We start from the raw sequence: 22,875 nt of genomic DNA, 5'->3' as shown, positions 1-22,875 counted from the left end.
GCCAATCTCTGAAAGAACCTTTTGCTTCATCTGCATTCTGAGATGTTTTAACAACTCTTCAGGAAAAACCTAAAGACTCATCTGTTTACCTAACTTTTGTCCTGTACCACCTGCTTGGACTATACCTATCCATGTAACTAGCGCACAGATGCCCGAGTGCTTGGTGCACTGCTATAAATGCACAAATAAATAAATAATAAGGAGTATTAAGAGATGGATCTGGCATAGAGGTTCATTCAGCATTCACAATCGACAGCAGCTTCACCCCTGTTCTCCGTGACCAGGAAGGACAAAACTCCATGCACCTACATTGACTACGGAGTCCTGAATTAAATCACAATTTCGAACCACTACCCACTACCAATGATTTCGGGGATGCTGGATCAGATCCAAGGGGCAATCATGTTCACTAAATTGGCTCTTCAAGGAGCTTATCATCTAGTGCACGGGGTAAAAGGGGATGAATGGAAAAGGGAATTCAGAACCAAGTTGGGGCTCCACGAATACCAAGTGATACTTTTTGGATAATGCAATTCTCCGGCCGCTTTCTAATATTTATAAACAAGATTTCCAAGGAAAATCTCAACGTGCCTATGGCAATAAAAATCAATGACAACCTAATCTACTCTAGAGACCCATCTCTGCACAAGGGACATATTGGCGAGGTTTTGCAGAAGCTATGAACAAATCATGATTTAGCAAAGTTGGAAAAATGCCAGTCCCACACAGAGGTATTGGGGTGTATGGGTTTTGTGATCTCGCCACAGGGTTTTTAAAAGGGCTCTCACAACGTTTAAGCCATCAAGGAGTGGCCAAATCCCACGTGAGTCAAGGAAGTTCAACATTTTCTGGATTTCACCAACTTCTACCACAGTTCATCCGTAATTTCCTCTCCCCGCTCATTACCAATCACTAAGTTATTAAAGAAGGTGGGAAATGTAGCTTGAACTCCAGACGCTGATAGGGCTTTTAAACTTCTCAAAAACTTTTTTTCCATTGGCCTGATTCTCTTACACCCTGATGTATATCAAACTTTTGTCTGTAAAAGCATATGCCTCCAATTGGTATCGGGGCAGTGCTTTTTCGGCGTCATCAGACAACCAGGTAGTTACACCTGGTGGCCTTTTTTTCCAAGAAAGTGTCTTCAGCAAAGGTTATCTCTATCATTTCAGATTGAGAAATCTTGGCCATTAAGTCAGCATTCCAGAGTGCAGACACTATCTTCTGATGGGCTAAGGATTCTACTGGTACAAAGTTCACTGATAATCAGAATATGTTTTTCTTGTGGTCAGCAAAGACATTAGAAGCTTGGCTGGTTCCTATTCTTCATGGAATAGGACTTTGTTATACCTTTTAAACCGGGGTCACTGAATGACAAGGCAGATGCTTTTTGCTGATAATTGCCTGGCAATGAGAAGCACAGCGCTGCAGATCCAGGGCCTATCATTTTCGAGTTTCATTTTATTGTACATGGGACTAATTTGGTACTGTATTTCTGCCAAGAGGTTCAGCAAAGTATGTGATTGCAAAAAATGCTGAATTGGGCCGGTAAAGATCCTTGCTGAGATTTTTCACCTGAGCTGCGATTACCTTGGGCTTCATTGGAAACAAGAGTCAAACACAGACATAAAATGATCTAGGGCACCAATTAGTATAATAAGTCCACAATCAAAAATTACAATTCATCACTTTTTGGGACAGCTTGTTTGCGTAATACCAAAGGTGGAATTTGTGGTCAAATATATTGCAAATAGTGCATTTTAAAGTCGATTATTTAGTAAAATTGGTTAAAACTATTGCAGTTATTCAAAAACTGTCCCACTTTGCCCAAAAACCTGGCGCAGTTTGACCAAAAAACTGGTCCACACAAGAATGTTGGGCATCTCTTCAGGCATTGCCCTATTACCCTGCGGGCTAGTCCTAGTCTGCAGGCAAATATGCTCTGTGAACTGAGGGAGCTACTGCAGTGACTCTACGGTCATCCCGTAGAGAGAGTCACATACTTAGCGGGAAGGAATTGAGCCTAAGGGTGAGTGAATTGCAGACACAAAGAATTTTCTCACCATCAAAGTCTGAGGTTCATCTGAATTCCTCTGATCTGTTCCCTCCGAATGGTTCTTGGGAAGGAAACAAGGAAGAAATAGGAAGTCCCCCTTTGAACTAAGGTTTTCCCTTGTTATAGGTCAATGAAAGGCCGAAGATGAATAGAGGGTCTGGTTTTGTTATTTTATCTAGGTCACCTTTCCTTCAGGAGTGTTGTGAATTCAACTAAGAACTATAAACATTGTGGGTTCGATATTCACTGGGGACCTGCAGGGTGCATCAGTCCCAGTGGAATGCAATTTGCTGGGATCAGACAATCTCAAGAGACAAAGGAATTGGTTTTACTGGAGGGAGTTTGAGCCTTCTGCTCCTATTGGGATAGTTGCATACATTTGGTGATTGTCATTTGTTTTAGAACAGTGTCTGGTAGAGTGCAAAATGTGTAGGTGACAATTTCAGGGCACTATGCTCCAGAGGATGGCAAACGGTAGATGAATATACAAGTAGGAGGTGTCCCATATCAATTACGATCACTGCTTTTTGAAGGACTAATCAAACGTATTACTCCAAGGAAGCAAGATGCGCATTGCACGGCCTATTGGAAGCTACCTGTGGCATGTGGTGTGTTACAAGAAATGTGTATACAGAAAACTTCTCTGTGATATGCCCCTGTACCTTGGGTATAACGCATCCCAATATTAAGTGGGTTTTACGATAATGCTAGGAGAGAGTGTGCTTGGGGATCTGAGGCTGGCTGGAGTCCTTATGCTATGTAGACACCAGAAGTGTATTTGGCCAAAGCTGCAGTTAGACACACAGCTGGCAGACAATCCATCAATATGGGGTAGTTATGAACACTGCCCCTATCGCTTTTGGGCCAAAATGAAAAAAGTGACTTACTTGAGAACTAGAAAATCCTGTCAGGTTGTCAATGATAGATAAAGTAATAGGATTGTAAACACGTTATTGTAATAGAAGATTCTTCATTTGACTATCCGTGTTTCCGGGTAGTGCCAATGACATGAAGGGGGAGTTTGAATGGCACACAAGAAACAACATTCATTCAGGTGTTGTTTACCCAGGAGACTCTGCTCCTCTCTGAAAGAGCCTTTGCATGACAGGGGACTTCTGTTTTAGAAACCCATATGCATATTGTATTCCATTTCTCCATTTCTCAATTTCTGAGGCCCTGAGAGGCCCCGCTTCCTGAGGCAGATTCATACTGCCCTACCACAGAATTCCTCCACACATGATGCTAAAAAAAGTGAACAAAAATTGTGGTGGCAAAACAGCAGGTTTTAGGATTTCGGAGGAACCCCGGGTTTGCACTTAACTGAGCAAATGTTTAAGTGCTGCCTCTATCTGTTTCCGGGTAGAGATTCAGTAACACACAAAGACGATAGAGGGAAGTCTGTTCGAAGGGAGGCTAACTGAAAGTGTGATCACTTTCAGTGTTTAAAAAACATTTTAATTATTATCAGTATCAATACACAAACATGAACAAATTGACAGAAAATGAATTTTACATATATCAAATTGAGTGTGCAAAGTTTTCTAGGTCAGACTCTTGTGGTGGTAAAATTGAACTAAAGGACGCTGGTTGTTCGATGTGGTTTTTCTTACTGGGAGGTGCAAATGAGCCATGCATCTCATTCAGATAGAGTACCTTTCACTGTCGGGCTGGCAATACAAACTCAGAGCTGCCATCTCATGTTAATAAAGCATGGATCATAGGAACCTTGATATACGGTCTCTTTATTTTAATTCCTGTCTCTCCGTTCATCATCCCTTCCTCCATGCTGACTGAGCCCAAATCCTCCCCACACAATAAAGACTTGGACAGGCAGCATAAAGAATGCTAAACTCTCCCCCTGACTTAAGTACATGCTCCCATAATCCCATTTCTCCAATCCAACAAGCAGGCCATCACTTGAACCTTATGGTCATTATTGGAGGTGTCTCATGATTGTCACTCATCATGGATTCATTTATTTTCAGAGCATATTCCTGATCTGACAATTCTTCATCCTCTGCATACCCTGCTTCACCCTGGCCGCTGTTGTCAGGACTCAAAGACAGTGAAGGTACCCTTCTGAAGAATTATACATTAATGGTGATTTTCTTACTGGCACCAAATGTGATTATTTTGCTCTTTGTTTTGTATCAGCATACATTTTCATTTTCTCCTTTGATATGGTATCTTGGTCTTTTTCATCTGTCATCTCTATATGAGTTGTGGTGTGCTTGGATGCAAACTTCTCGCTGCTGGGCATTGTTCTGTTTTGCCGAGTGGGGTATTTCTGTAATCCCACAGCAGTTGCTACAGGGCCTGTTAGAGGGGTTGGTTGGTGATGTTGCATATTCCTATAGTATTTTTCAGATTTCGCATGAAGCAATCTATGTTCCTATTTGTTTGGGGCCAGAGAGGTGTTATATGTCTGTGTTGAAAAGGGGCTAGAGATGTGTTATACGTCTGTGTTGAAAAACCCATGTGTTCTGCAAAAGAGAGAAATTCTTGGTTTGTGAAACAAGTACCATTGTCAGACTTTACCGGTGTGGAGATTCTGTTTACAGTAAATATCTTGCCTAATGCATGTATTACTGCTTAGTAAGCCATTGAGTCTACAAAGTGTAAATCTGGGCATCTTTAGCATTCATTCAGTACCAACTGTATGTAAGATCTGATTGTAAATGGCTGGAAAAAGCCACTTTCACTTCTCTTGATATGTTAGCCGGTAACAGAGTCTTGTGAAGTGGTACAGGGAACCTGTGGGGTTGTAGGTTCTTGCAGATCTTGCATGCTTTCAAAGTTGTTTCCAAGAGATAGTCCATCTTCGGGAACCATACTTTGAGGCTGGGATTACTATTTTGTTATTGTTCAACAGGCCGTGTGAGTCTGGCAAGGATAATTCATCCTTTACTAACATTGTTCTTTAGGAGTGTAAAAACCACTGCTGGGGGGTTGACATATAAACCCTTTGCATGTTTCCATTATCCTGACATAAGACATGTGATGATGGCTAGCATCTGATCATGGAAGATCTTGGCAAACAAGCATATTCCAGAACTAAGACGCTTTTAGTGAAATAATCCTAGATGTGTCATAAATGTTGTGATGTATCTAGATTCTGGGCTGAGCTTAAGCTGATGAAATCCTTTGTTTAAATTTTATTTTGAGAACATAGTGGCCACCTTAATTAGATGTATCATGTCTGTTATTCTCAGGGCTTGGTCTCTCTATTTCTCTTTCTTTCTCTCTCTCTCCCTCTCTCTCTCTCTCTCCCTCATTTTCTCTCTCGCCTGATTTGGTACTCACATGTCTGCCCAGGACAAATGTGCTTGTCTGATCCTTTCTTTGGCACAGAGTCTGTGAGAGACCCATGGCATGGGACACTTTGCTGATTTGATGATACCTTGTTTTATAAAAGAGTATCATTAATCTAACACTTGACAGTGCTTATTGAAAGGGATGCCTCTTTAGTGTTGTGTCATTGGTTTGATGGAATCTTCAATATGTAACTTGACTTAGAATAGAGATGGGAATAGCTTTTCTATATTTGTAGGTGTCTACATATGGGTTTGTCATCATGGGATATAACATGTGAATTAGGCCCATCTTTACATCCATTCTGAAACAATTTAAGCCTGTCTTGATAATATGTATTTGTATTTTGCCTGCAAGATTTTTGTAGGAACATATAGCTGTAAACATTCCTTTACCTGACAGGGGAAGCTTTGATCCATATGGGTAAATGTCTGCTTCCACCCTTTTAAGTTTGGGCAGCTTCGGCATGTACAAATAATCAAGTTCAATTATGATGTTCACCATAGTTCCTGTTTCATCAAAAACTCAAGCGGATTGTCATTGATGTGTAATAGCGACATGGGACAGTGCTCTATCGCAGTGCTGTTTCTCAGTGCAAAAACAACCTTTTTTTCTCTCACCGCTTGTTGACATATCCGATTCATTTGCGGAGGGTGACATGGTGATGAGGTAATGAATTTTCGTTCGGGATCTGTGTCTGTGTCTTCTTTAGAGTGATGGGGATCATCCTCGGAATGTCTGAGTGCTTTGCCTTCGGGGCGGTCTTTGTTCTTTTTCTCATCTTGGAGAACATTGCACCTGTGTGCTGAGGCATTGTCACCTACTGATGCCATGCAGGTTTGTGTTCCTGGGCATACTGACCTAAAATTATTCTGTTTGTCTCCCAAAGGCAGTGCATGATTGCCCATCATTAGGAAAATCTTGGCTGCATGTGTAACATGTTTTTCAGGTTTCCTATCTTGTGTTTGGGATCATTTCTACCTGTCAAACAGTGGCCATTGCTCATCTCAGAAAAGGTGAAAAGCACAGTGCTTGACTCTTGTTCTTAGGCGTGTGACAAAATTGTTCATGGTTTCTCCTCCTAACTGCATAGTTTTGTCTTGTGGAATACACGATGCTCATAATGGACATTTGTGTGTGGAGTGAAATGATTATTTCAGCATTTTGTTGAAATCATGAAATGTACCAATGGTGTGTCCATCATTTCATATATGACATCTCACACTAACGGGCACGCTGACAGTGTCAACAGGCCCTTTTTCCATCTGTTGTCTTGTGATCCTACTGCATCCAGGTATACTTCCAAACCACATTTCCATCTTATCCATCAGGGTCGTAGACTTGATCCGGTAATGCCGAATGGCAAAGTTGTTTGTATTGAGAACATGTCAATGTTCATGGATGGCCATGGCAGTGGCTATGTACTTGGAGCATGACTGGAGGATGATACTTCAGTTTCAGATATTTTTCCTGCAAGATTTTGTGTATTGTCTTCTTGGCGTGGTTTGCTCTTGGTGCCTTCAGTTCAACATCATTTTGAAATGTGCTCGATCTGGTGGTGCTGGTAGGCTCGGACATCTGAGTTGCTTGATTTTGGATGTTTTCTCACCTCACGTTGCTCGAATTGCAACACATTTTTTGGCAACTCTGGGTTCCGGTGGATGGAAATGTACAGCTTGTGCTGTAGAAATGCTCTTCCATGGCAAGGAGCTAGGAGCTTTTGGTTTATGTTGTTCTTTTTGTTTACTCTGATATGAATGTGTTTTATCTGCAGCTGTTTTGCAATTTTACATGCCCTCCCAGGTAGCATAAAATGGGGTTATACAGGCATAGTGAGCGTTCAATGCTACAACGCCCTCCTGGGCACAGCAAAATCAATAGATGAGTGGGGCATGCAAAGTGCAGCAGGGCAGGCACAGCAACCGCTCGCCAAGCACCAACCTGAATTTCAGGAACTTGCCGCCTACTGGGACACAACGCAGGTTCACAACCACCTCTTCTTCACCAGTTTCACAGTTGGCCTAGTAATGCAATCCGAGAGCTTCCCACTTACATTAATAAAGCACAGCCTATGGGAAGATTGCTTGACGGACTTCTTTATTTCAATTCCAGACCCTAAGTGACAACTTCCTACCTCTCCCTTCAACACTTCCTCTATGCTACCAGAGCCCATGTCCTCTCCACCCATGGACAAACAGCCGAAAGCACTCTGCAATCCCTCATTTTGAAGGCATTGCCCTACTGCAAACTCTCAGGCTTTTCTTTAGGAAGTCCACCTTTCCAACTTGAGGGCCCTAATGGTCTGCTTTATTACCACTTATTAATATCATTAGGTCTTTCAAATGTTATAGCTAAGGAAGAGTCTAATTGGGCATATAGAGGACCTCCTTATTCGCACCAAGTCATTGGCATGATTATGTCTCACCTTCTCATTGAGCACTGAGATGAACCAGGGAGGTCTCAGCTCCCCCGACATTTGTTCAGAAAGGACCCCCGACTTGATGTTTTGAATCGATGCAGCTGGTACCGGACGCCCGTCCACAAAAGATGGGAACTTCGGCATGTCCTGGAGAATGTGAGGAAGCTTTCCAACTGGCAAGGAAAAAAAAGAAGTGAACAGAAAAAAATCCATCAGGCATGTAGACCTTTTCATCCTTTCCAACCAGGCCTTTCTAAGACTTTAATCTTAGGCTTTTGTGAAAAATAGAGATCTGCAGGAAAGCATGATACCCAATGTTCTTAGGAACCAATGCAATGGGCCTCATTACGAGCATGACGGTCCGGGAACTACGGTACCAGTAAGCATGCCGGTACCGTAGTTCCCGGGCCGTCATACTATGGGCTGTGCTCGCGGGTGCCTGACAGCCCACCCGATTTTTCCTGTCGGGCTGACCGGCACCTGCGAACACAGCACGTCGGACGCACCGGCACAACTCTGCATGCGCCGGTGCATCCGACATCCCCATTCCCATTCAGCCCTATGAGGCCGAATGGGGATGGGGAGTCCCATGTTACCGGCACCCACAAATGGGCAATTACCGGGTCCACCGAGATCGGCATGACCCGGCTCTTGCCCATTCGTGGGTGCCGGAGAAAATGCAACTCTGGCAGCAGCTGTGCAGTTGTTAACGGCACGGCTACTGCTAGAGTTGTAATGAGGCCCAATGTCTCCAATCTGCCAGTAATAGAAATCAAATCTAGGGTCAAACAGTTGAGCCTTCAAAGAGCACACACAGAGCACTCTCTCTGCATACTCAGCCCTTGAAACATGTACCACAATACAAATAATATCACCCCTACTTTCTGTTTTAGACAGGCATTGTCACTTTTACATTTTGGGTTGTGACACCTAGTAGAGCAAACACTACCTTTATGAATAGTGATGCACAAACATGTGCTACTTTAGTAATGTCATTATTCGTGTTGTATTTAAGATGGCCACTGCCGCAAACGTTACCATGGAGACCGCAGCAACAAACGAATCGGGACGAACCGACTAGGACCCACACCTTGCGCCGACCTCCCCTCCTGCTTTAAATGGAGGGGAGGCGCACCGCGAGGCAAAGCCGCCGAGGGAAGGCCAACAGGAAAGGCCGTCGCCCCTCTCTGCAGCTCTCCGCTGCTCTCCGCTGCTGTATGCAGGAACCTATGTCTGCAACAAAGGTAATAGTCACACTGGCCGCAACGTAATACCTGCCCATACTACTCACCCACCCGATTTCAAGCGTAGAAACAAGGTCCTTCGGGTGCGCACTGCCACTCAGCAGCCCTGCTCATACCAGCCCAATATCGCTACGAGGAATGGTCGCCTTGGTACAAGGTATGCCGACCGAAACTGCACAAGCCGCCCCGCCAGCATGCTCGTCTGCCGCATCATCAGTAAGATCCTTTCTGATGCCGGATGCAACTCCGGCACCAGCCAAAGGCTCCGCCTCCGTCACGATCGCCGAACTCACACAGCTGCTAGGAGTCTTACTGAGTCAGCCTCCCCCACCACAACAGCGGAGCGCTTCCGCAAGACACGTACAACGCCCAATGAACCTCCTGCAGAGGCCATAAGCTGCTCTCCTACGGACCCGCAGACATTGAGTAAGACCACACCTGACCCTTCCACACAACAGCCCTATATGCCCATCTCAACAACCATCAAGAGAGGATACGCAAACACCTTTGATGCACGTGCCGATGCACTGTCTTCATCACAAGATGTAAGTTCTATCCGTGCAATTGTTATCTCTATGTCAAATGCCATGTATGTCAATGCTGTTAATTATGTTAGGCTAGTCAATGATGCCCCCACTGCCATGCTAGTCTATGATGCCCCCACTGCCATGCTGGTTAATGCTGCCCCCACTGCCAAGTATGTCAATGCTGCTAATGATGTTAGGCTGGTCAATGATGCCCCCACTGCCATGTTGGTCAATGATGCCCCCACTGCCATGTTGGTCAATGATGCCCCTACTGCCATGTTGGTCAATGATGCCCCCCACTGCCAAGTATGTCAATGCTGCTAAAGATGTTAGGCTGGTCAATGATGCCCCCACTGCCATGTTGGTCAATGTTGCCCCCACTGCCATGTTGGTTAATTCTGCCCCCACTGCCAAGTATGTCAATGCTGCTAATGATGTTAGGCTGGTCAATGATGCCCATACTTCCTTGTTACCCAAATCTGTCTGCACCCCCTCCACACTCCTTACCTGCGCACTGGTGAACGCCCGCTCTATCCCAGTGCACACGCTTGATGTGCATGATCTTATCACCAGGGAGAAGCTCAACCTTCTCTTTGTCTGTGAGACCTGGCTACAAGACACCTGTGGACCTGCCCTCTCGCTGGCCGTCCCATCTGGCTACACCATATTTAGGCAGGCTCGGCCAGGACAAAGGGGGGGAGGCGTGGCCATCTTAGCCAAGGACACCCTTGACATCAGAAGAATTCAGGGGGAATTAGGACACAATGCTGAATACCTCCTCATCAAATTCAAAACTTCACCTAATTCCACCATCGCTTTTCATCTTGTGTATCGCCCCCCAGGCCCACCATCTGACTTCCAAGAAGCCCTTTTCCACTCTCTAACAAACAACGTGACCAAAACAACCAAAGTAGTAGTACTGGGTGACTTCAATCTAGGGCTAGACAACCCCCATGATACTAATGCTACTGCCCTACAAAAAGGACTAGCCACCCTAGGGTTTGCCCAAACCATCACCAAGCCCACTCACATCAAAGGGCATACCCTTGATTGGATTGCGCAACATAATTGCTCCATTCTCCTTTCTACCATCTCCCCCATCTCTTGGTCAGACCATTTATGTATTAACTTTCAGATTGACACCTCTACGGGACCATCTCAACCCACCTTCCTTCTTCCTGCTGCACTTTCAAGGAGCTCTAAGAAGCCAACGAAAGATACTCTCCTACCTCAACTTCATGTTCCAGCACTGCAACCACCATTCCCTAATGACCCTGGACTCCTAGCTAACACCTTCAACCAGGTCTTAACCACTGCAGTAGATACTATCGCCCCCCCTTACAGCCAAAAATGCTAAGAAAACTAAGCATTAAATGCCTGGTTCTCCCAAGCACTCAAGGATCTCCGCTCCAAAAAAAGGGTATCACTTGCCACATGGAAAAGAAACCCCACCGAACCCAACAAAATTGCCTTCAAGACCATTGCGAGAGAATATAAAACAGCTATCACACATGCCAAAGCTGAATCCTACAACACAAGGATTAATAATGCAAACTCGGGGACATAGGAAATCTTTGCAATTTTCAGGGAACTGGAATCTCTCTCAGCCCCACCATCTACCATTATCAAAGACGAGACTTGGTGTAACCAAATTCAAGGAGCTATGCATGACAAACTCAACTCCCTGCACACCAAAATTCTAGCCCATCAAGAAGCTCTCTCTTCCCTATTCACCTCTCACACGGTACCCCCTACTTGTAATACATCCAACCAGGTATCAAAATTCGAATTCGCTGCCATGAGCGAATTAGAAGTCATTCCACTCATAAAGTCCATTAAGCCCTCCAACTGTAAGGGGGACGCATGCCCGGCGCACATTATTAAAGACTGTGCTCCAGCCCTCGCCCCTTTTGTTACTGCCTTCATCAACTCATCCTTCCAATCATCTCATGTATCCACTTCCCTCAAAGAAGCCTGGGTCCGACCATTACTAAAAAAAACATCTCTCAATCCATTACTATTGTCCCTTTCCTCTTAAAGATTTTGGACAAAGCAGCTTACCAGCAAGTTCAAAAATGTATTGAGGACAACCACCTTCTTGGACTTCGCCAGTTCGGCTTTCGTTCTCGTCATGGCACCGAAACGGCTCTACTTGACCTCAAATGGATGACCTGGGAGACGCAGGCAAACCTGTGCTCCTTCAGCTCCTAGACCTCTCTGCAGCCTTTCACTTGGTAGAGCATAAAACTCTTTGCCACCATCTCTCGACCACGGCAAACTTCTCCCCAAATAGAGTAATGAAGGTGTGCCCCGAATCCTCTAATGCCATCCCTAGTCCTATCAAATGCGGAGTCCCACAGGGCTACTGCATTGCCCCCACCCTGTATAACCTCTTTACCAGACCCCTGTTCAGAATCCTGGACTCACTGGGCATCTCATATACTAACTATGCAGATGACACCCAGGTGCTCATTCCTCTCTCGGGCGATTATCTAACTGATACGAACACCCTCAATTTCATTTACTCCACCATTCAATCTTGGATGGCAGATAATTGACTCTGTTTAAACAGTGAAAAAAACGAACTCCTGCTGATTGGGTCCCCATTCACATTGAGCATACTCGCCAAGGAGTATCATGCCTTCACTATTGACAACATCTCCATCACTGTATCACAAGCGATCAAGACACTGGGCATGTACCTCGAACCAAGCCTGGCCATGGACAGGCAGGTCAATGCCATCGCCTCCTCTGCAGCGTATCACTCTAAACTTATCAATGCTGTCAGGCCATTCTTGTCCCAACAGAACTGTATTACCATAGCCAGAGCCATCATTGGCTCCAGACTGGACTATTGCAATGCCCTCTTCATTGGAACCTCTCAAAGAAACCTGGCTAAACTCCAGATAGCCCAGAATAATGCCTTAAGAGCCGCAACAGGCATCTCATGCAGGGAACACATCTCAACGGTCAGGAGACAGGTGCATTGGCTACCTATCAAGGAAAGGGTTGTCTTCAAGACAGTGGCCCTAACCCACAAATGTCTTCATGGACTTGCACCCAGGTATCTAGTGCAAAGGATCTCCAAACAAACAGCGTCTAGACCCTCCAGGTCCGCCTATGCCAACCGCATCATTGTTCCTCACACGTGGAGAGTGCGTGCTGGGGGTTCGAGTTTCCCAACAACGGCTGCTACTCTCTGGAACAACCTCCCAGACCAGATCAGATCAATCGAGTCTCATGATGCCTTTCGCAAGGCTTTAAAAACTAGGCTCTTTGTCTAAATGGCTTATTCCGTTGTGCAATATTCTACATACTCTACTTCACTGAAATTGACACACTATGCCATGGAGAATTATGTACCATGTAATATAACCTTGTAAGCAACTGTCTTTAAGCTTTATTCCTGGGCCGCTTAATGTAACCCTCAAGCAAGCCTTCTTAAGTATCCTTTACAGCGCCTCAATGCCTGTGGGCTGCAGTGCGCTCTACAAATCCAAAATAAAAATAAAATAAATTCCCTCGTTTTGAATGGTAAACCTTATTGCTGTCCATTAGTCCTTTAGTGAAAGCATGGCATTTGTTGGCGAATTTGAGTCTGCACCTGACACATGGCAGACAAAGCCTACCAGGTTTGCGAATGCTTGTTTTGTAATGAGGGCCTTTTAATGAAAATGGACCAACCCCTTGTGGAAATTCTCCTTGCGGTCCAGGACGAAGGTAGAAGAGAGATTTACCACCACCTGTATCAGTTTGTCATTATCCACCATACTGCTTGCAAAGAAACAAGTATTTGGGGTTTCTTTGTCAGAAGCAATTTACACCTAAGTGGGAGGTCAGAAAGCAAACCTTCCCCACAAAACTCCATGAACTTAGATATCTAAAGGCGGACTTCGGGACTACATCCCTGATAATGCAATGTTTCCAAATACTCAAAATCTAAAGCAGATCCTGGATTTTCCAAACTGGGGTGGGAGTTGAAATAGGCACAGGGGGAGCGAGCAACATTGATGGAAGCCCCATTCCTCATAGGGTGTTTTGGAAAAAGGGCACCCAAACAACTCTCTAATTTCCATCCAGTCCATAAAGTAAAATATCAATCATGCTTAAACAGTCTGAGCTGCAAAGAGGGCAGCTCACAGACATATACAAAGGCAGGTCAGGAAATCACCATAAGACACTTGTCTGTTCTTAAAATGGAGGGGAAAATTAACATAACCTACAGTAAGCTATGCTTACCTGGATTTAAGAAGGGGGAGAGTTGCTGACAAGAGATGAATGGACACAAAGGCTTAGGACCCATCAGGGCCAGGCAAAGCCAGGAGGAAGGGTCCAGCAAATTAGAGAGTTTATCATCTCAATCACCATATTACACTAAGTATGAAAGAGACCCTGTTCCTGCAGTTAATGTGAGTTGAAGCAAGAGAGCAGACATTACTGGGAAACTTGTGCTGGGGCAGAAGGACCAAGAAGGATGGTTGGTGAGGGAGAGTTCAAGGTGGAAATGATAGACATAGTGCAGGAAGGTGGCAGAGAAAGGAAAAGGTTGCTGGTGGAGGAGGGAGAGCGAAGAAAGAGGCTCAGAGAAAATAAGGTCAAGGAAGAGATGGTTATGTGAGGGACATGTTGGCATGGCAGGTGGGACAGATGAGTAGGAAGTGGAAGAAAAATGTGCACTGGAGGACCTTGAAGGTAAGAGGCAGAGAGAGAAGAGAGAGGAATTAGAACACTGGAAGCAGTCGGAACATTAGAGAACAAGGAGGGTCAGAGATGAGGAGGAAGGAGCAAAGACATCCCTAAAAAGAAAGAACACAAATTGTCCTAGGGAAGACAGGGGAGTGATGAGAGCACTTGGAACTGTTGGTTACTGCGCCTAACTTCTAGTGAGATACCGGGTTTGATTGCACAAGCAGTTGGTTGTAGCAAGCAAAGGGCCTGTGCTCTAGTGCCCCAAGTCTGGATTAGGTAGGTTTTTGTTGTGTTCCTACCTAAATGGTGCTTGCACACATGGTTAAACGCATTTGTTGTCATTCACTGTTCAACATAAATACGGTGTATAGTCCACACGTTTATTTCTGATACCATTGTGCATTTTTATTTTTAATTGTTGATTTGATCACCATAGGTGCCGATACGTGTTTCGACCAACAGAGGGTCTTTATCAAGGCTTGGATTAGGGTGTCTCTTGCGTCGTGATTCAGGTGGGGTAAGTGGCCTCGGATATCACCAAATTTGGTACATCTCTCTAATGCAGTGCTTGTAAGCACTACGGTGTAGTCAGGACCGATCGACCGGCAGACTACACCATAGCGCTTACAAGCACAGCATTAGAGAGATGTACCAAATTTGGTGATTAAATTTATGCTGGGCCACTTACCCCACCCGAATCACGACGCAAGAGACAACCTAATCCAAGTCTTGATAAAGACCCTCTGTTGGTCGAAACACGTGTCGGCACCTATGGTGATCAAATCAACAATTAAAAATAAAAATCCACAAAGGTATCAGAAATAAACATGTGGACTATGTTAAGACTGATTTCCTATACTCTGGCCCGGTGGACAGATGTATAGAAGGCCAACCTATATTGTGACAGGGACAACTCTGGGAAGCTGTAGCCAAACCAGTTTAACGTAGCAGTGACAGGCGGTCTAGGCTAAGATCTTCAGAGGGGTGAGAGTGCAAAAGGTCCTCAATGAGGTCACACAATGGGAGTCACAAATTACACTTAGACAGGATGTATGAAAATACAGTTATTTAATTATGGCCAAACACACTATAAGAAAAATGAATACAAGCAGGTAGACTTATCAACCAATACCATCAAACTAAAATACATATATACAGTCACAGGTTCAAGTGCATAATACAAATCAAAATACTCCTGCAAGGGAATGAATAGGTGAGTATCACACACAAAAAGGTCCACAGAGATGGTCCCTAACTAATATTGTCCAACCCTAAGTTGCCTAGGGCCTTGTGCCCTATTGTTCAGGATACAAAGACAAAGCACTCAGGAGGCAGGAGAAAATGTAGGTAGGGTCTCTGGGGTCCAGTGATGGATTCTTAGGGCCAGGGTTCAAGATAGACAAATGTCCAAAATTACCCCCAACAGTTAGAAGTCTTGCCAAGGCAAGTATTGGCAAAGCCAATAGGTTTTAGATAAAGGATATTATAAGTCCATTGACTTACAATGGGAGTGTAGGGGTATGTTAAAAGCTCAGTAACTTACCACCCTCACTCTGAAACTTCCCAAGACTTCACAGAACAAAGGAAGGGTGTCCTGGCTTGCTTTTCCAGCCAAATTCCCCGGTCCTCGATTTTCACATGTTGCAGGTTTGAGTGATTCTCCGGTTAGGATCTTTTGCTTGCGCAAGGACTCTTGATGAAGAAATGCAAAAACAAATGATGCAGCACCGTTTTCGGGACTGGAGAAGGGTCAGAAAAGCAGGTTTCGACCGTGCACACAGCGCACAGCGGTGCAGCAGGATTCAGTAGCCGTGGTCGGACTTTCCGGTCTTTCTCGGGTTCCCTTGGAGCTAGTACACCGAAAATCCGTAGAGGGTGTCGTTGCAGTGGCAGCTGAGGGTGTGCCAAATCTCAGGTGGAAACTCAGAACGGCAACAAAGATAACCTGGTAGCCCTAAAACGAAGCTGGTCAGCCACAGGACGATTCCGGGCACTTCCGAAGGCGGTTTTTGCACTGGGCACTGAGTAGGCATCAGGAATGGATGTTCCCTCCACTCCCGGGGTCGTAGCACCTTTGCAGGTCTACTGGAGATCACGAGACAGACAGGGCTCCACCAGGACTGCAGCAGAAGTTGGTTGCCAGGCCTCCTTCAGACAGGTCACAGGTTTGTTTGCGGGTCTTCTTTGCAGGTCTTCTCAGCTGGACGGATTCTTGGCTCCTTCAGGTTCTTCCAGGATCTCTGAGAAATGCATGTACAGGCCGCCCTCTTCTTATCCTAAAAGTCAGGTAGGAGTCGAAACTCCCACTAGCCAATGGCAGAACTAGCCCACACACACACCCCACAGTGGTCCAATCAGGACCACCGGCGGGAACACTCATGCATACCACTCAGACACACAGAAACCAGGATGTGTATTGGGGTCAGACTGACCCAGCCCACATCCTGCCTGCAAACACACAAAGTCCTCCAGTAGCCCGCCAAAAGCTGCTGCTTTCTCAGGCACTGGAAGTCCTTATAAGGATCTTTCTGGCCTCTGAGGCCAGGAAGAAGGCTAAACAACAAGATGCAAAAAGAATGGACAAAAAACCTTTTGCCACGGCCATGTTTGGCCAGTAGCCACAGTAAGTAGCCAAACGCGGTAAACGTGTTTAAGTTAACACAAAATTCCCCAAAAAGTGGGGAAAAGTCACTGCTGCCACCAGCCCATCTTTTAAGCACCTCAGAATAACCAAAACATCCTTTGAGTGTTAGTCTAGGGCAAAACAAAAATGAACCCCATTGCACTGCAGTGTAAGCTGCTGTGTGCAATGATAAAAAGTTACCACATGTGATACAAAAGTAACCACAAGTAGCAACACTAAGACTGTTTCCCAGTACTGTTAGCCTTAAGGACATTTCAGTGTCCCCATAACATGTGAGCAAAGGCCAGTACAATGAAGCTTAACGCTTCACTGTACTGCAAAAGGTACAGGTCAGATTGAACAATAAAGGCAAAACGTTTTGGGGGTTCCATAAAGATGGAATAAAGGTGCAGTAAAGAGAATCTTTCCTAAAAGCCTATACACTGTATTATGTTGAACAGTGAATGACAACAAATGCTTATAACCATGTGTGCAAGCACCATTTAAGTAGGAACACAACAAAAACCTACCTTTCCTAGGGAAGAGTGCTGGGAGGGGGTAAGCTGAGAGAGGGGGGAGGGGAGTGGAGATGAGGCTAGGTGCAGAAACCTGTGTGTTTTTTTTATCCCCTTCCCCTTTCCTCCTGGGTGTTTTGGGTTCAGCTGTGAGTAAGGTCAACTGTAGATGAGGCACCCTTGTGGGTCTGTGGAGTTCATCAGCAGGGAGTGCTCAACATTTTCAGCTCTCCTAGGCTCCATAGGAAGGGACCGCCACCCTTTCAATTGGCCCACCAGGACTCCCTGGGCTACACCTGGCATACGTGGCCCAGGTTTAAGAGAGCCCCCCCGCCCCCCACTCTGCATCTGCTTGCTGGGCTGCTTCTAGCATACGCAGCCCAGCTAGAGAACACTTGGGGCCCCCACACACTGTTGCTGCCTGTTGCCTACTATAGATCAGAGCTGCTCGCCAGCGAGCCATCGCCACCAAGCTGAACATCAAGAACAGAGCAGCAGCAAGGACCTTGAGACTGCCCTGGCCAGGCTTTTCTCAGAAGTAAGGTGTTTTTATGTAGTTTTTTGTACAATGCACTGTATGGACTTTGAATATATTTAAGGACGTTTACATTTTTTTAAATATAAAAGGACTCTTTAGTTTTTTTAAGATTTAGATATGCAGCTGCTTACGTTTAGGTTATCTGTATATAAGATATAATATGATATGGCATTTATAATGCACCTGTAAACAAGTCTTGTGGGTATAAATAAGCATACAACACAAAGAACCATACACCAGCATTCCTTTGTCTTCCTTTCTTTTGGAGGCACTGCTGAGATCACCTTTGGTATGCCTATACCTCCCTATCCTACATATCTACCTCATACTCACCCTTTTTCATTCCCGTGTTAGTGTACAGCTAGCTACTGTAAGTTTCAGTTTTTTTCCAGTCAATCAATTTGTTTGTGCAATTTTGTGGATAGGGAATCGTACTTTCTAATCTTTGTGTTCTTGAATTTTATCGGATTTGCCAGCCTATCTGAATTGTATCAGATTTGCCAGCCTATCTGTCAGACACTTACCAACCTCATAGATCGGCTTCAGGTATCCGGATGGGCTGAGGGGATAAAGCCTGATCATTACTTTATCATATATGACATTCCTTGGAGCACACCTCTACATTAGGTGCACAAGTTGATAGCGTGCCTAGCGACCCTTACTGGCCTGGTTAAGTGCCTGGGTAAAGCCACTGGCCTAGCAGGGACCAGTATCCTGGTGTGCTACGGGCCTAAGGAAGTCAATTCTGAGACATTGCTCCTTATCATCCTTGGGGAAGACCCTATAGTCCGATATCCTCTTTGGGCATTGAACACACAAACATGGTTGTAGGCTAGTGCACCAATCACACCACCTGTTCCTAACCCAAATCCTGCCTTGCCCAGCACTGCGCCCAGACATCCCGCAGCACCCAGTGTAGGTGCCAACAAGGCTGCACCTGTAAGCACCCCTATTTCACCAGGACCTAGCACAGGTGCCAGTGCTGCACCAGAGGATAAAGGAAACAGACTGATCACTTCCTCCATGACGGATGCTTTCAAGGATTATAATTATAATTCTTCTTTTATAATGCGCTTGATACCAGAGATTGGTTTCTAAGCATAGGATAGGGATTTGAACCTGTGTTGCACTGCATTGTCTTTCTTCCAAGACAAATACGTTGCCCCTGAGCTATCCCCCCCTCACGGATGTGTTACAAAAGGTCATTGCGACACTATTTGAGCATGGCAACTCAGTCCACCTGAGACCCTTCTCTGGGGAGAAACCAGCCCTGAGGGGTGAAGAAGAATACCAACTTTGTGCGGACCAGACAAACCACATACAACTGTGAAAGAAGTGGAGGGAGCAATAAGGCATTGGTGGCGGGAATGCACCCGGCTCAGACAAAATAAAGACGAGGTACAAATCTTGGCATGAGTGTTGTGTTGCGTTTTCAACGCAGCTCTAATAGGTGGTGCTGTCCCACAGTCATGGCGGGAAGCAGGGATTGTGCCATTTTTAAAAAGGGAAAAGAAGTTTACCAGGGAACTATCAGGCTATCTCTTTGTTAGATGCTGCAGGAAAAATCTACGCTAAAGCCATACTTAGCCATCTGCAGAGGTGGGCATTCGACACTGGAATAATAAACCATCTGCAATCTGGTTTCCAGAAAGGAACTACCAGCACGCTTGATAGGATGTCCAAACTTAAATTGCTCTTAGAAAAACATACAGAGCCTGATTCACAAAACGTTTTCCTATGGGCTTGCACCATTGTAAAGCGCTTCTGTTAATCAGGTCCATAATGTTAAATAGAACCAAGGTGTACGCCATCTTTGTAGATCTCAGAACTGCCTTCGATTGTGTCCCTAGAAACCAACTCTGGTGGGTAATAACAAAAAATAACATCCCTGGGAATTTACTGGCTGCCATTAAGACACTATGGGCCTCATTACGACTCAGGCGGTAAGGGTTTTACGGCGGCGTAAACAGCGCCGACCCTTACCGCCTGAGTACGAGGTCCCTTAGCGCCATGGAGGTTTTAACACCAGGTGTTAAAATCCATGGCGCTAAGGGACCATGGAGTTAATTACGCCACCGTAATTTACGGTGGCGTAATTAACGCCTTCCCCACTCCCATTATGCCCTATGGGGCAAAATGGGAATGGGGAAGGGTAAATGGGTAAATGGGGATTTACCGCCCCGCCAAGGTTGGAATGGGGCGGTAAATCCGCCAACCACCATGGCGTAAACGTAGTTTACGCCATGGTGGTAAAGTCACGGCCCAGGCGGTAACTTACCGCCTTGGTCGTAATGAGGCCCTATATGAAGACGACAAGGCATCAGTGTGCTGGAGACTAGGAGGGGGATTTACAGATCCTCTTGGGGTGAAGAGAGGAGTACAGCAAGCTTGTGTGCTGGTTTCTCTCCTTTTTTGTATCTACATTAATGAGGTAATTGAGGAGCTAGTCACACATACCAAAGATCCTCCAAAAATGGGCAACGAAAAGTTCCCAGCGTTATTTTTCGCAGTGACGCGTGTAAAGTCCCCAGTGTGCACCCCATACAGAACGTACATGAACGGATCATCAGGTGGGGCTCCGATAGGGCCATAAATATGCAGACACGCAGATGGGTCAAAACACGTCTTCTTTATTATCAACTGTCATGGCAAACTGCCGAAACACATCCCACGTGATCCCTTCCACCAACCCCCACCCCTAGCCCAACATCCCTCTTGATGCGGTTCGGCCCAAACTCAGAGCCGCCCACATAATGATGCGGGAAGGCAGTAAAAGTCATGTCACAACATGACATCTCCCCCTTTTTTAAAGCACAACTTCACTCAGAGTCTTTACCCCATTTCTTCAATAAGCCTGAGTGGTTTTATCCAGCTGCGTTGAGGTCTTTGAGGGCATGGAAGTTCTTGTGCAGGTGAGTATCTCTCTTCACTCTGCTCACCGTCTCCACAGAGTGTTCACTTTCTCAGGAATGCGACATGGGAGTCTCTTTAAGCGAGAGGAGTTTCTGGTTACCTCTTGGTGGCGCTCCCCACATGCTGTTATCATGGTGCCTTTTTTTGTGGTAACTATCAGCGTCTCTGGGGCAAAGGTCTTGTCTTCCTTCCTGGACCTCGGCTGACATGTCACCACTTCATCTCCCAGGTCTATAACAGTACTCTGTGCACCTCGTCGAGAATCAGCTCTCTCCTTCATTTTCTCCTTTTTGCTCCTGATCACGATCCTTGACTTGTTTTTCAAGAGGTGTGAGTGGCCTTCTGACAGTCTCGTCCTCGTGACTCTACGGAACAAAAAATTGGAGGGACTCACGCCATTAGTGCTATGAGGGGGTGTGGCGATAATCACAAAAAAGTTGATATAGTGCCTGCTCAAAAGGTTTATTGATTAAATTAGCTATCTGCAGTGCTCCCTTGATGTTGGCCATAAATCGTTCAATGATTCCAATGGCTTGAGGCCAACGTGGGGTTATTTTATGATGTGAGAATCCCATGTATTTTGCAAAGTTTTCAAAATCATAACTTGTGAATGGGGGTCCATTGTCTGACTTTAGCACTTTTGGTATTCCATAGATGGACAAAATTCGGTCTAATGCTGGAATGACACACGTCGCTGTAGTACAATCAATGAGTTGTGCATCGGGAAATCTAGATTGTTCATCGATGACAACTAATACATATTTTCCATTTTTCAGGGGTCCAAATAAATCTACTGCTATTTCTTCCTAGACACCTTCCGGAAGTGTGGACATTTGTAGAGGGTTTGGCCGTGGCGGAGGAGCTACTAGTGCACACAGGTCACACTTGCCAACCACCTCTTCTACCAGAGTGTCCACCTTTGGAAAGCAGACTTTCTTGCGTAGCAGACATTTCGTGGAGGCTATCCCCTGGTGACCTTCTTGAGCTACCATGACCACACGTTCACGTAATGAAGAAGGAATGAAAAATTTAGTGCCTTTCATCAAGATGTAGTCATCAACTACCATCAACTCTTCCTTTACGAGTTCCATTGCCCTGATGTCTTCTTTGACGGTCTCATGTTCTTGTCTTGCCTGTTTCTTAGCACGTGACAACCTGTTGGTTTAAATGCAGTGAATCATGATGGTTAGAGCTTTATCCTCCTCTGACTCTCTATGTATGGTGGTCCATTCCACAGGTAATGGCTAGAGATGATGTATGAGGTAGATGATGTAATTATCAGCTATCGATGGACCTGTTTGGGCTGAGCCACTAGGGTACCTAGAAAGGTAATCTTCTAGGTTGTTTTCTTTCCCAGGGTGGTGAATGATATTGAATTTATAGTCTTGAAGGAATAATCCCCATCTGGCAATACGGGGAGACATTCTCACCTTGGGATCACCAAAAATTGTAAGAAGTGCTTGATGATCAGTGATAATTGTAAATGCTTTTCCATATAAGAAGAGGTGAGAATATGTGCAAGCCCATACCACAGCTAAACTCTCTTGTTATGCTTGCGAGTAAGCCTGTACTGATGTTGTTAGGCTTCTGCTTGCATATGCCACAACTAGTTTTGCAAAGGGATTTGTAGGGTCACACTGTGTCAAAATGGCACCCAGGCCTATTGGGCTCACATCCACTATCACTTCTGTTTTCCTGTCTGAGTCAAAGTATGCCATGGCTTCAGCTTTGGCAATGTTGTCACGGATGGTCTCAAAGGTGTTTTGACACTCAGAGGTCCAGTCAAACGGTTGATTTTTCCAGGTGAGTAGGCGTAGTGGATTGCTCACTGTCACATCATATTGTAGTTAACGTGAACAATAGCTTGCCAGACCAAGGAAGGAACGTAATTCTGAGACATTGTGTGGCGGCTGTGCAGAGTTTAGGGTAATCACTTTTTCAGGGTCCGGTTTCATTCCTCTTTGTGAAAATATGTGTCCGAAAAACCGGAGTGATTCTTTTCTGAATTCACACTTTGTTTGATTAAGTGTGAGACCTGC

The 22,875-nt window shown here is 45.3% G+C and overlaps 1 protein-coding gene across 3 annotated transcripts in view; it reads right to left on the bottom strand.

Moving 5' to 3' along the window:
• CCDC27 (coiled-coil domain containing 27) overlaps nt 1-22,875 on the bottom strand; it is a 617,891-nt gene that overhangs the window by 262,182 nt on the left and 332,834 nt on the right. For all 3 annotated transcript variants that reach the window (XM_069610244.1, XM_069610243.1, XM_069610245.1), the window contains one exon: nt 7,794-7,960. In XM_069610244.1, coding sequence (XP_069466345.1) covers nt 7,794-7,960 — 167 coding nt within the window. The remainder of the gene's footprint in view (nt 1-7,793; nt 7,961-22,875) is intronic.

The sequence above is a fragment of the Ambystoma mexicanum genome, chromosome 8 (assembly GCF_040938575.1).
Source record: "Ambystoma mexicanum isolate Mex_15411 chromosome 8, UKY_AmexF1_1, whole genome shotgun sequence".
NCBI lineage: Eukaryota > Metazoa > Chordata > Amphibia > Caudata > Ambystomatidae > Ambystoma > Ambystoma mexicanum.
The sequence above is the reverse complement of the archived record's forward strand: the minus strand, read 5'-3'. Positions and strand labels throughout refer to the sequence as shown.